The sequence below is a fragment of the Trichoderma atroviride genome, chromosome 1, assembly GCF_020647795.1.
Source record: "Trichoderma atroviride chromosome 1, complete sequence".
Taxonomy (NCBI): domain Eukaryota; kingdom Fungi; phylum Ascomycota; class Sordariomycetes; order Hypocreales; family Hypocreaceae; genus Trichoderma; species Trichoderma atroviride.
Genome location: NC_089400.1, coordinates 3,566,123 through 3,578,352, shown reverse-complemented (window position 1 = coordinate 3,578,352; position 12,230 = coordinate 3,566,123). Strand labels below are relative to the sequence as shown.

General features: G+C 48.8%; 4 protein-coding genes across 4 annotated transcripts; 1 reads left to right on the top strand and 3 right to left on the bottom strand.

Annotated features, from left to right (window-relative positions):
- Positions 1–653: 653 nt before the first annotated feature.
- On the bottom strand, positions 654–3,255 carry TrAtP1_001275 (uncharacterized protein; the record flags this gene model as incomplete). The annotated part of the gene is made up of 6 exons (XM_014085076.2): positions 654–1,661; positions 1,729–2,070; positions 2,129–2,437; positions 2,513–2,585; positions 2,648–2,891; positions 2,949–3,255. 6 exons carry the CDS (start codon positions 3,253–3,255, stop codon positions 654–656), a joined length of 2,283 nt encoding a protein of 760 aa, XP_013940551.2.
- Positions 3,256–6,888: 3,633 nt separating this feature from the next.
- On the top strand, positions 6,889–8,753 carry TrAtP1_001274 (uncharacterized protein; the record flags this gene model as incomplete). The annotated part of the gene is made up of 2 exons (XM_014085130.2): positions 6,889–8,587; positions 8,659–8,753. 2 exons carry the CDS (start codon positions 6,889–6,891, stop codon positions 8,751–8,753), a joined length of 1,794 nt encoding a protein of 597 aa, XP_013940605.1.
- Positions 8,754–9,701: 948 nt separating this feature from the next.
- On the bottom strand, positions 9,702–10,146 carry TrAtP1_001273 (uncharacterized protein; the record flags this gene model as incomplete). Its single annotated transcript, XM_066110918.1, has 2 exons — positions 9,702–10,037; positions 10,126–10,146. The coding sequence occupies 2 exons, from the start codon at positions 10,144–10,146 to the stop codon at positions 9,702–9,704; spliced, it is 357 nt and encodes a 118-aa protein (XP_065966991.1).
- Positions 10,147–10,291: 145 nt separating this feature from the next.
- TrAtP1_001272 (uncharacterized protein) lies at positions 10,292–12,157 on the bottom strand (the record flags this gene model as incomplete). The annotated part of the gene is made up of 4 exons (XM_014086175.2): positions 10,292–11,124; positions 11,209–11,778; positions 11,878–11,996; positions 12,093–12,157. 4 exons carry the CDS (start codon positions 12,155–12,157, stop codon positions 10,292–10,294), a joined length of 1,587 nt encoding a protein of 528 aa, XP_013941650.2.
- Positions 12,158–12,230: the final 73 nt, after the last annotated feature.

Sequence of the window (12,230 nt, the reverse complement as noted above, 5' to 3'; positions counted from 1 at the left end):
AAGTTTCGCTTTTGAACCATCGAATGACGAGCCATAATGAGATTTATCCATAACAGCAATACAACTACTCTTTTATTCTCGTATACAGCAGCTCTCCAGACATAGCCTCAGTCTCTAGATTGCATATTGGGATTCTACGGGAGGGGAATATTTGCCTGAGGCAGATCCTGGGTTATCATCTCAAGGCCAATTCATCGTTTCATGTGCCTTCAATAGGCAATTATCCGCCTAGAACTTGCATCAAAGATATTTTATTCGTTTCCATTGATGTCGGCACGGGCGGTGGCTATGAAGTCATTTCTCCAGGGCAGAATTTCCACAACGGCATATCTATCTTTGACACTCGTCACCTCGCGAAGAGACTTGCTAATGTTGGTGAAGCCATCAAGTCTTACCAATACATCAACAGAGACGACACGAAATCCTGTCAACGAGCTAAATTTCCAGTATAGCGAATATGTCAAGAGCGGCGAAGATGATTTAGTGGACTGTTCGGACACTTTTCGTAAAGAAAATAACAGGGTGGAGGACAGTCTATAGCCAGATATTCCAATGCCGACGGTTGTCTTTAGCTCAATCTAAGTGATCAAAACGTAAATTCTTGAGAATATTTTATTTTTCTCAATTTCTATGCATATTACGAGTATCTTGTCTTATGACACAGTCACTGTGACGTTTCCAAAGAAGTTTTCGCTAGAGTTGCCTACGAGAACAGTGAAATCCCCAGGCTCAACCACATATTTCATCTGGCGGTTCCATAGCCCCCAATCCTCGACTGAGAGGTCGATCTTGACCGTCGTAGACTTTCCAGCCTTGACAGTGGCCTTTTGGAAGCCCTTGAGCCGGTATCGTGGCACGTCTACGGAAGCAATCATATCCTTGACGTAAAGCTGCACCACCTCGGCTCCATCATGCTGTGACTTATTTGTTACTTTCACAGAAACGGTCACAGCATCGGAAGCGGACACTTGAGTTTTGGAGACTGAGATGTCGGAGAATTCGAACTGACTGTATGACAGGCCGTATCCGAATTCATAGAGCGCGGTGGGGTTCTCGAATACGTAGGTGCTGCCAAAGACAAGGGTCCCGTTTTCGTAAATATGGCCGGGATTGGGGGAACTTCTCGCGGAGTTTTGGTAGTCGTAGTAGATGGGCAGAGTCCCAACATCGTAGGGGAAGCTCACAGAGAGCTTGCCTGAAGGGTTGACGTTTCCATACAGCACATCTGCGAGAGCATATCCACCCTGCTCGGACTGATAAAACTGCTGTACAAGAGCAGATGCTTCCTCCGAGATCCTCGGCTCGGTGATGGGCTTTCCGGAGCTGTAGACGACGACGGTGGGCTTTCCGGTCTCGATGATGGCCTTGACCAAGCGAGGCATGGCGCCGACGAGGTGGAAGTCGCTGATGTCAATATGCTCGCCAGTTGTTGCGTTATAGCCTGACCAGAGCTCGTTCTGGTCTCGTGACCATGTCCCGACAACGACGACAGCAACGTCCGAGTCTTTGGCGGCAGCAATGGCTTCGTCGAAGCCAGATTCATCGTTGGACCAGCGCTCGCAGCCTTGAGCATAGGTAACTTTGCCGGTGCTAACAGAGTTGATGCCATCAAGGGGGGTGACACCTCGGGTCATTGCTGTGTGAATCACATAATCTCCGTACTACGGTCAATCTTGGATTAGAATAGTGCCCTGACAAAGAGACGAATGTTAAAAGATATTAGCTCACATTGACATAACCGTGAGCCATGGGGCCAATAACTGCCACATTGGCGTTCTTCTTCAAAGGCAAAACGTTTTGGTGATTTTCAAGAAGCACGATACTCTCTGAATCAAGTTGGCGGGCAATCTTCTTATGCGCCGGAGTGTTGATATACTTGAAGATGTCGTCGTCAGCTACGCCAGTATAGGGCTTCTCGAAAAGGCCCAGCTTGAACTTTGCGCGAAGCACGCGAGATACAGCAGTATCCAAGACGCTTTCGCTCAGCTTGCCTGATTCAACAAGGGCTGGGATAGACTGGTAGCTGTAATATCCACCGCCCATTTCGACATCGTTGCCAGCAGGCAGAGCCTAAGACGAGTCAATTCTCTTCTACCACAAAGACTCCCACGAATTCTCCATGGCTTACCTCGAGAGTAATGCAATCGTTGTCTTCGGCTCCGCAGATGTAAAAAGCATTAGAAAGGCGAGCAGTTCCACCGGCATCAGACGTTACGAAATACTCGTAGCCCCATTCGCCGCGAAGGATATCGGTGAGCACCGCCGAGTTTGCAACCATGGGGACGCCATCGTAGGAATTGTAGGAGGACATGATGGAAGTAGCGCCGCTGTCAATGATGGCTCTCTTAAACGACGGAAGATATAGTGACCGTAGCTCGCGTTCGCCTCCGTGGACTGGAGAAGTGTTGATGCCCTGCTCGGGGGAAGCAAAAGCAGCCTATGAAAGAGAATTAAAACGAAAAAATATCAGCTAGGTCAACCTTCAGGCCATTGGAAGCAGACATTGACGTACAAAATGCTTGACAGTCGCTGAGACCCCTTTTTCTTGGAGTCCCTTGGCATAGCTGTAAGCCATTTCCCCCGCTCTTTCAACAAGTGTTAGTGTACGGACAACATATAATGTAGCGAGTTTGGAACAAGAGCGTACAAGTAGGAGTCCTCGCTATAACATTCCTCTACTCGGCCGTATCTCAACTCTCGTGCAAGGTCAGCCAGCGGTGCGAAAAGCTGGTTGACTCCGAGAGCTAGACTTTCCGTCGCAATGGCGTTTGCCATTGTCTCTACCAGGCTGGGATTGAACGAGCATCCTACACCAATGGGCGAGTTGAAAATCGTGGCATTCAGGCCCAAGAATCCATGAAGACCTTCGCTCTGAACAAACGTCGGAATGCCTAGATGGTGTTAGTTGGTGAGCGGATCAACAAATACCATCATTATCAGATTCTGACCCAGTTCGGTTTCCTTGAGCAGGTATTCTTGCGCCAACTGAGCAGCCTTCTTGACCGTCGTCATGTTGGTATAGTAGCCAGTCCAGACCGAATTGGCTCGGTACTCCATATTCCATACAAGACCCGATTTGTTGAACGTGCCATACGTGAGGTCGAGATAGTTGGACATGTCGCCTTGAATCAACTGGGCCATTTTTTCCTGTACGGACATGCGTTTGAGCAGATCAGACACTCTATCATCGATAGAAGCGTGAGGGTTCTTGTATAACGGCTGGCTTGAGGTGGCCTGGCTGGCCGCCGCCAGCATCGCCGGACAGAGACATGCTGAGAGCTTCATTGGTCCAAGTGAGAAGGCAGAGAAGACTATCAGCGAGAGAAATTGTCACCATCTGGTACAGATTTTCCAGCTATTTATCATCTTTTCTCCACGGTTAATTGACAGCGACCTAAAAACAATCGTGCAGTCAAGCCGTTCGCCTTACTCCAGCATATGCGCGTTGCCATTTACCCGGAGGGGTTGACCCATTGTCGGATTTCCCGTGATGGAGCCCTCTGCTATCATCTTTGCTTTGGCCGCTTGGCCTTCAGGGACATGTGCAGGATTATCTGATGAGCATTGCAGGCTGTGTCGTCGATGAAGCCTTGGAGCCTCGGTCAAAGCCAGTCCGATATCCCGGTGAAGACGCCATGTCTTCAATGGAGTACTTGTGAAGGATGTTTTGGTGACAAGCCTTAACAGCTGGGGAAAAAAAGGTGCCCATATAGGTTCCAAGAAATTCAACTAAAAACTGCTGGCTATAAATGTGCCATTTGTGTTGGCTCAAGCATCTTTTTTTGCCGGCTTCTCTCAAGGTATTGTCCATGTCTCATTCGTGCGCTTAGAAGTATGGTCCGCATGCTGGCAAAATCTTGCAATTCATGCCGGTTATCGTTAGGGGTAAGAGAAAGCCTGGCGAATCATGTTCGGGAATTTATTACAACTCCTCTCTTGTATTATTGTTGCGTCATGTTTGAAAGGGATTTTTGTCGCAAGGGGTTTTGGTTGCCTTTGGTTGCGTATACATACAACACTGGGCTGTGAAAGACTGTTTGAATCCATGTCATCCTAGGATTGGAAAGGTTTTAGGGCCGCATGTAAGAAAAGAGGACGTGCCGCGTTTATGTAAAGAGCCGATGGGTAAAAGCGATCGAAGCTACAGCTACGTGTTGGACTCTTTCTGCCAATCTAGCTGTTCTAGCCTATTCGACTGTTCTCATTGCGATTTATCCTTTAGATTAATTCATCTGTACTTATCCCAGGTTGAATCCTGAAGGCATCTGGAAAAGAAGGTAAAAGATGCGCCCTAGGCTATGGAGATATCAAAGCGACAAGATCATACCCTAGAGTTGGAAGTTCAACACAGCAATTTCACATCACATAAAACTATTTCTAAGCCTTTGAATGCATTTCCCAAACTATTATTGAATGGCTCACAGATAGATCAAATTTACACATTTACCAGAGAAGACCTAGAAAGCTCCAATTGATTTGAATGTGAGATCTCTTGACCATTCAAGTATAACTACAGATTTGTGTCCGATCACTGTATCTCGCACAGATTCGTCTACATAGCCCTGGAAATCGTAATGAGCAGTTAAAAATCAATAAAAGTCACCTGTAAAATTGTGAGATTGTAAATTTTGTGATGCAAATCTCTTCTGTATCTTCCACTATGTGATGGATGGGAGGTAGAATAGTAGCTTAGTATCTTTGAGTCTATACACCACTGCCTAATTGAGAATTCCACCTAATTTAGACATCATAAATGAAACCCTCAGCGCATTTGATACGGCAAGGTCAATTGAAATCAATCTTGATACAATATCAAAGCGAAGATTACATCGTCCTGCAGTACCGTAAGCACTGCTACCCCCTGTGAAATCCTGTGTGGTCACCGAAGCTAGCGACGAGGCCTATTCGGTGAATTTGATCGGCGGATTTCGGTGCATCGTGGGTTACCTGGGGCCTGTATTGAACACATGTGCTCCGTACTACTACTACTACTAGTAGTATTACACCGCTGACTGTTTCGCAAGGGCTACGGCCAATCGTAGGGTTGGGTTGGCAGAACACAGGAGGAGCTGCCTTGACTTATAGCCACTTACATACCAAGGTGCATGGAGAGTCCAAGCAGGTGGCCGCCTCTTTGTGGAAGCAGCATCTTTTTTTCATTTCCCTCATACGACATGAAGGTTTGGTGGCGCCTTGGATGGCCTTGACTTTATTGTATCTCAAAATCTGACAAGTTGCAAGTTGCAATGAGCGCATCTCACTTACACTTATTGTGTAAGAGGAGAGGCTGCCGAGCACAGTATCGAGTACATGAACTGGCGTTTTCGACACGGCGCCGGTGTGCACTTCGGCGTGAAATGGATGCTTGTCAGACGGAGTACCCTTGAGGTACCTGGTACTCCCCACGTGTACGACTTTTGCAAAAGGGCGGGGGAGGGGTTATAACGGAGCCCATAATGGAGGCTCACTAAGTGGCAGCCACATGCTATAAGATACAGTAGAGGCCTTTACAATTCTGTACATGGATTATTGAGGCGTCTACAACGGTGGCAACCAACACCGATCGTACACCAAGTTATAATATCTGAGAGGTTGTTTCCTTTTAGGGCTGGGCCGAATTGTTTTGACTGCCGTCGTGCGATATCCCGTTGTAGTTGAAGAAACGAATAGAGCAGGCCTGTCTAGCGCACACTACCAAATATGTAATGGCATCTGGTAATAGATATCGGTACTATCAGTTCCTCGTGTAAGTGTCTCAGAAACAAACACACACACGCAAAAGGTCCTCCCATTATTAGGCTGCCAGCAAAAATCAACTCAATGCTTACTGCTTGTGCTTGTTTTGTGTCTTTTTGCATTCCTGCGGGATACAACATCTGCGGCTTTCCGTACCAAACAACCTACTGCTGCTGTAACCCGCTCCAGGCCCCCGTATATGCACCATGTCACGCTTCAGGGTTGCGTAGAGACTGGATCCCAACAAACAGGCATTCTTGCATGAGTACATCTTACATACATAAATTGCGAAAACAGCCCTGCCTCGCTCCATTCCTTCATGATCCTCGGCGTGTGTGAGTGAAGCAAGATACACACGAACGAGTCTTTTCTCTCATCAAAAAGCAGAGTACTGTCTTGGTCCTTTTGAGTCGCTGTAAGAGAAAAAGGCGGGTTCCTCGGGAGTACGTACCTGCCAAGTCTCCGGCACCCCCGCCGCAATTGGCCCAATCACAGCCCCTCCATAATTCGGAGAACCGCCGCATCTGTCATTCAATTGTCCCGCAGCCAAATTTCCGTCATATTTTGTTCGACACGCCTTTTCTACTTTTATTCGTGACTCCCCCCCTCTTTATTCGGCCCTGCTATATTTGCATATTCGCATATAGCACCTCCCAATTGCCCTCTATTTTCTGTATTCCTTTTCCTTTTTCCTCTGCCCCTTCTTCTTCCCCGCCCCTTTCTATTTGCTATTCTCGCAGATTCTCGGCGGCCGAATCGCTCGAGTTTCTCCACTGAATTGCGATCCGCACTCGGCGGGCTGTCGGCGACGTTGGTCGATTCTGGTCTGGCTTGCGAAAACCGCTGCGACGCCTCGGGCCAGTTGTCTCTTCGACTTTGCATCTGTCAGCCGTGTTTTTTGGTATCGTCTTTACCTGGGGTGCTCTGAAGTTTCCTCGTTCCCTCTGTTTGTCCGTCTTTGACTGTCTTTTCTTTTGTGGTGAGTAATGCCAGTTTCTTGGTAATGGGACACCATCGTCTGGCGCTTCACCCGCTGACCCTTCGCTCTCGATAGCAGCAGAGACCGTTTCGCATGAGCAAATACACTGAATCTCCTCTGTCCGATCTCTAAACCCCTCCAATAGCTTGTTTCTCTCACCCGCATCGCCCACCATGCATATCAAAAACTTGGTCGCCGATACGGAGAAGACAAAGGCCCCGTCCTTCTCCTTCGAGTATTTCCCGCCCAAGACCGCCCAGGGTGTCCAGAATCTTTACGACCGCATGGACCGCATGAACAACTTTGGGCCCAAGTTCATCGACATCACATGGGGAGCTGGTGGCGGTATTGCGGAACTGACCTGCGAAATGGTTGTTCAGGCCCAGGCTGTCTACGGCCTGGAGACGTGCATGCACCTCACCTGCACTGACATGGGACTTGAAAAGGTCAATGACGCCCTACAAAAGGCCTACAAAGCCGGATGCACCAACATTCTCGCCCTCCGCGGAGACCCTCCCCGTGACCAAACGACATGGACTGCTGCCGACGGAAACTTCCGATATGCTCGCGATCTCGTCAAGCATATTCGCGATACATATGGCGACCATTTCGATATCGGCGTTGCCGGCTATCCTGAGGGATGCGATGACAACAAAGACGAGGATTCACTGCTAGATCATCTCAAAGAAAAGGTGGACATGGGTGCTGGTTTCATCGTCACTCAGATGTTCTACGACGCCGACAATTTCCTCCGATGGGTCGGCAGAGTCCGCGAGCGAGGCATCACCGTTCCCATCCTGCCTGGAATCATGCCCATTGCCACCTATGCTAGCTTCCTTCGTCGTGCTAAACACATGCAATGCCGAGTGCCTCCAGAGTGGATGACCTTGCTTGAGCCGGTCAAGAATGACGACGTGGCCGTGCGTGAAATTGGTAAGACGCTGGTTGCCGAGTTGTGCAGAAAGCTGCTTGCCGGTGGAATTCACCACCTCCACTTCTACACCATGAACCTTGCCCAGGCGGTCCGTATGGTTCTAGATGAGCTTGACTGGACCCCTTCAGCGGAACGTCCTCTGAAGCAGGCTCTTCCCTGGAAGCAGTCCAAAGGCTTTGGTCGGCGCGAAGAGGATGTGCGCCCCATTTTCTGGCGTAACCGCAACAAGTCCTATGTCATTCGTACCCAGGACTGGGATGAGTTCCCCAACGGCCGATGGGGTGACTCCCGCTCTCCCGCTTTCGGAGAGCTTGATGCCTATGGCATTGGTTTGACCGGCACAAACGAGGCCAACCGCAAGAAATGGGGCGAGCCCACCTGTGTCCAGGACATAGCCGATACCTTTGTCCAGTATCTGGAGAAGAAGATTGAGACTCTTCCATGGAGTGAATCTGCCCTTGCCGCCGAAGCAGACCCCATCAAAGACGACCTTGTGGCTCTCAACAAGCGAGGCATTCTGACCATCAACTCACAGCCTGCCGTTGACGGCGCAAAGTCCAATCACCCAGTCCACGGCTGGGGACCTTCAAACGGCTATGTGTACCAAAAGGCCTACCTGGAATTGCTCGTTCCACCGTATCTCCTGGACGAGATGATCAGCCGTCTTGACGACTTCCCCAACTTGACTTACTACGCCGTTACCAAAAATGGTGAACTGAGGTCCAATGCGCCCTCGGACGGCCCCAACGCTGTCACTTGGGGTGTTTTCCCAGGCAAGGAGATTGTGCAGCCCACCATTGTGGAATCAATCAGCTTCTTAGCCTGGAGAGACGAGGCTTTTCGACTGGGTGTCGACTGGGCTCACTGCTTCGATGCCAACACCCCCAGCCGAGCGCTTATCGAGGGAATCATGAACGAGTGGTATCTCGTTAACATTGGTGAGTTTCTGACCGATTCCCCTCTTATTCATATCCCAAATAGACTAACCAAGAGAAATTCAATTGCGTAGTGAACAATGATTTCCGCGAGAACAACACCATCTTCAGTTTCCTTCAAGGTCTCCAAGTCAAGGACGCTTCCGTCCCTGCCAATGGCACGGCCTAAATTCCATTTCTCATACACTTCGCTCAGGAAGCGAAAACCAAAAAAAAAAAAAAAGGCCTTGACAAAAACTGAGCCTTTTTTTTTTTCCTGGTTTGGGTATTATTGTCTCCATGATTTTAATTACCCCCCTTTATTTCATTTCATTCTCCCAAATCTTCATATCTCGGCGCAGATGACCGAAGAGAAAAAAAGCGGCGTTTATTTTGCACAGAAAGGGCGGAGTCGGTGTCTTTTTCAACAAAAAAGCATTACACCGAAGGTCCCATTTTTTCATGAGACATGGGGATTAACTTTATTATCATTTTTCCCCGGGGCGGTGGGCGCAACGGGAACGGAACGAACATCACAGTAAAAGAAAAAAAAGGCATGGAAAGAGCCCGGTTCTAACGATGGAATTGCATATATTATATCTCAACGATACCCCCGCCTGCGGACAAGTTTTTTTATTTTATTTTTACTTTCATGATTTTATTAGTTTTTGCATTTTATTTTTATGACGAGTCACAGAAGAAAAAAGAAAAAAAGAAAGAATATTGATAGAAATATTCAGAGGGGGAGGAGCCTGAAAGAAGAGAAGCATTATAGGAGCGCTTTAAAGGAAAAAAAGGACATCACAGAGGCGAATAGGCGGGCTATGGTGCATATACATACACATACGTGTACATATATCATGTCTTCCATTGCTGAAAGGGTGTCAGCGAATAGATAAATCACGGCATTGCATATTAAGAGCCGCAAATCATTCCTCTCCTGTGCAAACCCCTGTGAAACCAGCCGTATCGGACTCCAATGCTGTTCGTTTAGGTGAAATAATTGAGCATGGCTTCATTAAAATGTTGGAAATACACGTCCCTTGTATACATTCTGTACCGTGTCCCTCTGTCATCTGATATATACCCGACCTATATATACTGCTTCCCCAAGTCTAACTTCACTCCATCTTCCACATCATTCAGCCCAGCCCTCGTCATCCCCGACATCATAGTCCATGTCAACCTGGCGCCCTTGCATATGCTTCTCAGGTAAGTCTTCAATGACCTCGCCTTCTTCTTCATCATCGTTCATCCCAGCCATGGCATCGCCATCACCAACATCTTCATTCTTCTTGAAGGATCCAACGGGTGGCAAAGGTGTATTGACCCAGGAAAGATCAAGTGTTCCTTCGACTCCGGGTAATTCTTTGCCATGTAGGCTGTAATAGAATTTTTCGGCTGTTTTGCGATCTTGGAAAGAAACGTTGGTGACTGTCGGCGTAGTTTCTACAGATTCAAACTCGCCCAAGTTCTGCAAGACAAAAAGAAGAGAGATTAGCAAATGAGCTTCTAGAATCAACAAGTTTTGTTCCACAAAAATGAATTCGCTTTTTACTTACCAAGAGAAAATGTCGAAGCATTTCATCCTTGTCAGCTGGAGTAAAATCCACGCCAGTGACAGCCAACTTCCGCGGCCGGTTATCCAGTGAGTACTGAGCATAGGCCGCATGCCTTCCTACTTGCCCCCTGAACGAACCGCGACCTCGTGGCGCAAAACCTCGTTCACTACCGCGCCCGCCGCGCCCCATATACCCCCCGGCCCCTTGAGCTGTAGCTGCCTCCATCTTCAGCCATGTCAGGGTCAATACCGAGAATCATAGCTTCCTGTTCCAATGCTGCCAACTGCGCACGTAGCATATCGGTTGATGATGACGATCCCGGAGCTTTAGCATCGCCGCTTTTCTCGGCTAGTCTCGCCTTGAGTCTCTCACTCTCTTCCCTGTGTCTTGCCAAAAGATCTTGCTGCTGCTTCTCCAACTCTTGACGCTGTCGTTCCAGCTCGACTCGCTTAGTTTCCCTGTCTTGATGCTGCTTTTGAGCCTCTTCCTGTCTCTGTTGGAACTCTTCCATGTCAATTTCAGGCTCGGCTTCTACAGGAGTAGAAGACCCATCACCGTTAATCTTAGACGACACACCATCGCCGTGCTTTGATGATGACTTGCCGCCATCGTCCTTGTGCCAAAATACCTTGACAAACCTGTTATCAAAAATGACTTTTGGCGACCGATATGCCGCGTTTGCTGATGCCCACTTGTCATATTTCACAATTGCCAAGTGCTTGTATGGCTGCATGGAGACTTCAACAATCTCACCAAACTGTGAAAAGAAAGCGCGGACCTCATCTTCATTGAAATTCTCTTCGGGAATATTTTCCACAACAATGGTGCTCTTGGAACGATCGTGTACTGGGCCCTCTGCTGAGAAAGAGGCTCTGGCACCACCTTTCTTGCCGCCACGGCCGCCACGGCCTCGACCGCGTGGCTTCGTATCCATAGGAAACTGATAAGGATTTGCTGCAAGTGCAGACAAGCCCATAACAGCATTGTTAGGATCATACTCTAAGGGAGAAAAAAAAGGGGAAGGCAGCGGATTAGTCGAATACTCCTTGGATCTTGGCTGGCTGGAAATATCGTGACACATACCTTCGATTTGAGATAACATATTGGGGACATAGATGGAAGAGTTACCATGGTCGTACATGCACTGATTCCCACGAGAACAATATCCTTTGGTATCAAAATCTCGACAGCGTCCTCTCCGCCGCTGTGAGCTCCTTCCACCACCGCCATGAGGCATCTGAGCCATGAACTCAGCCATGCCAGGGTAGGGAATACCCATAGCTTGCATCTGCATAATCGCTTCGAGAGCACTCTTGGGATCGAAAGGTGTCATGCCTGGCATTGAGTCCACGGAAACGTAGCTCCCTTGCTGGCCGCCCATCATCGAGTCATCCATTCTCCCGTGGTTCGAGCCCCGTCGAGGCTGCTTGTGGCCCCTGCTATGCGAAGCTGGCCCATCGTGTTCGCCGTCATCATGAAATCCTCGTTTTCTTGAGCCGGTATGGTGTGGCGCACTGCTTTGTACGCCGTGAGCGCTGGGGAGTGGGCGAGCTGCGGCGCCAATGGCACCGGTATTCGGGGGCGGCCGAGCGTCTGGTCGATATGACTTGTACGCGATCGCTTGGAAGACGTCGTCGAGGAAAGTCTTTGGATCTATAGCTCGCGAGAATCAAGCAGTCAGCACGTCTTCTTCTTTTTATTTTCTGCGCCTGGAATACCTCCGGCGCGTCTCTCATAGTAACCCTGACGGACCTTCAGTCAAAAAATCGGGAATCTCAGCCTCGCAAAGCGTCCGCACCGATGCGGCGTCGCCGTCGTGTTTTAGCAGGGCGATGACATAGTCGGCAAGCACGTCGGAATCAGCATCTGACCTGTACCGGGAAAAGGAGGTCAGCAACCGGGAAAAAAAGCCAACGATAGGCTACAGGGAAAGCAGTGAATCAATTCCAGTCTGCGGGCAAACGAACGTGTTCTCAATGCGCTTGACAATCCATGCTTTGAGCTGCGGCGCATCCTCTTCCGGGAACAGCATGGCTCGGGATCTGGGGAAAAAGATTGAAGAGATGCAAAGTCGTAGTTAGTGCTGCATGAAGGATGTCATAAAT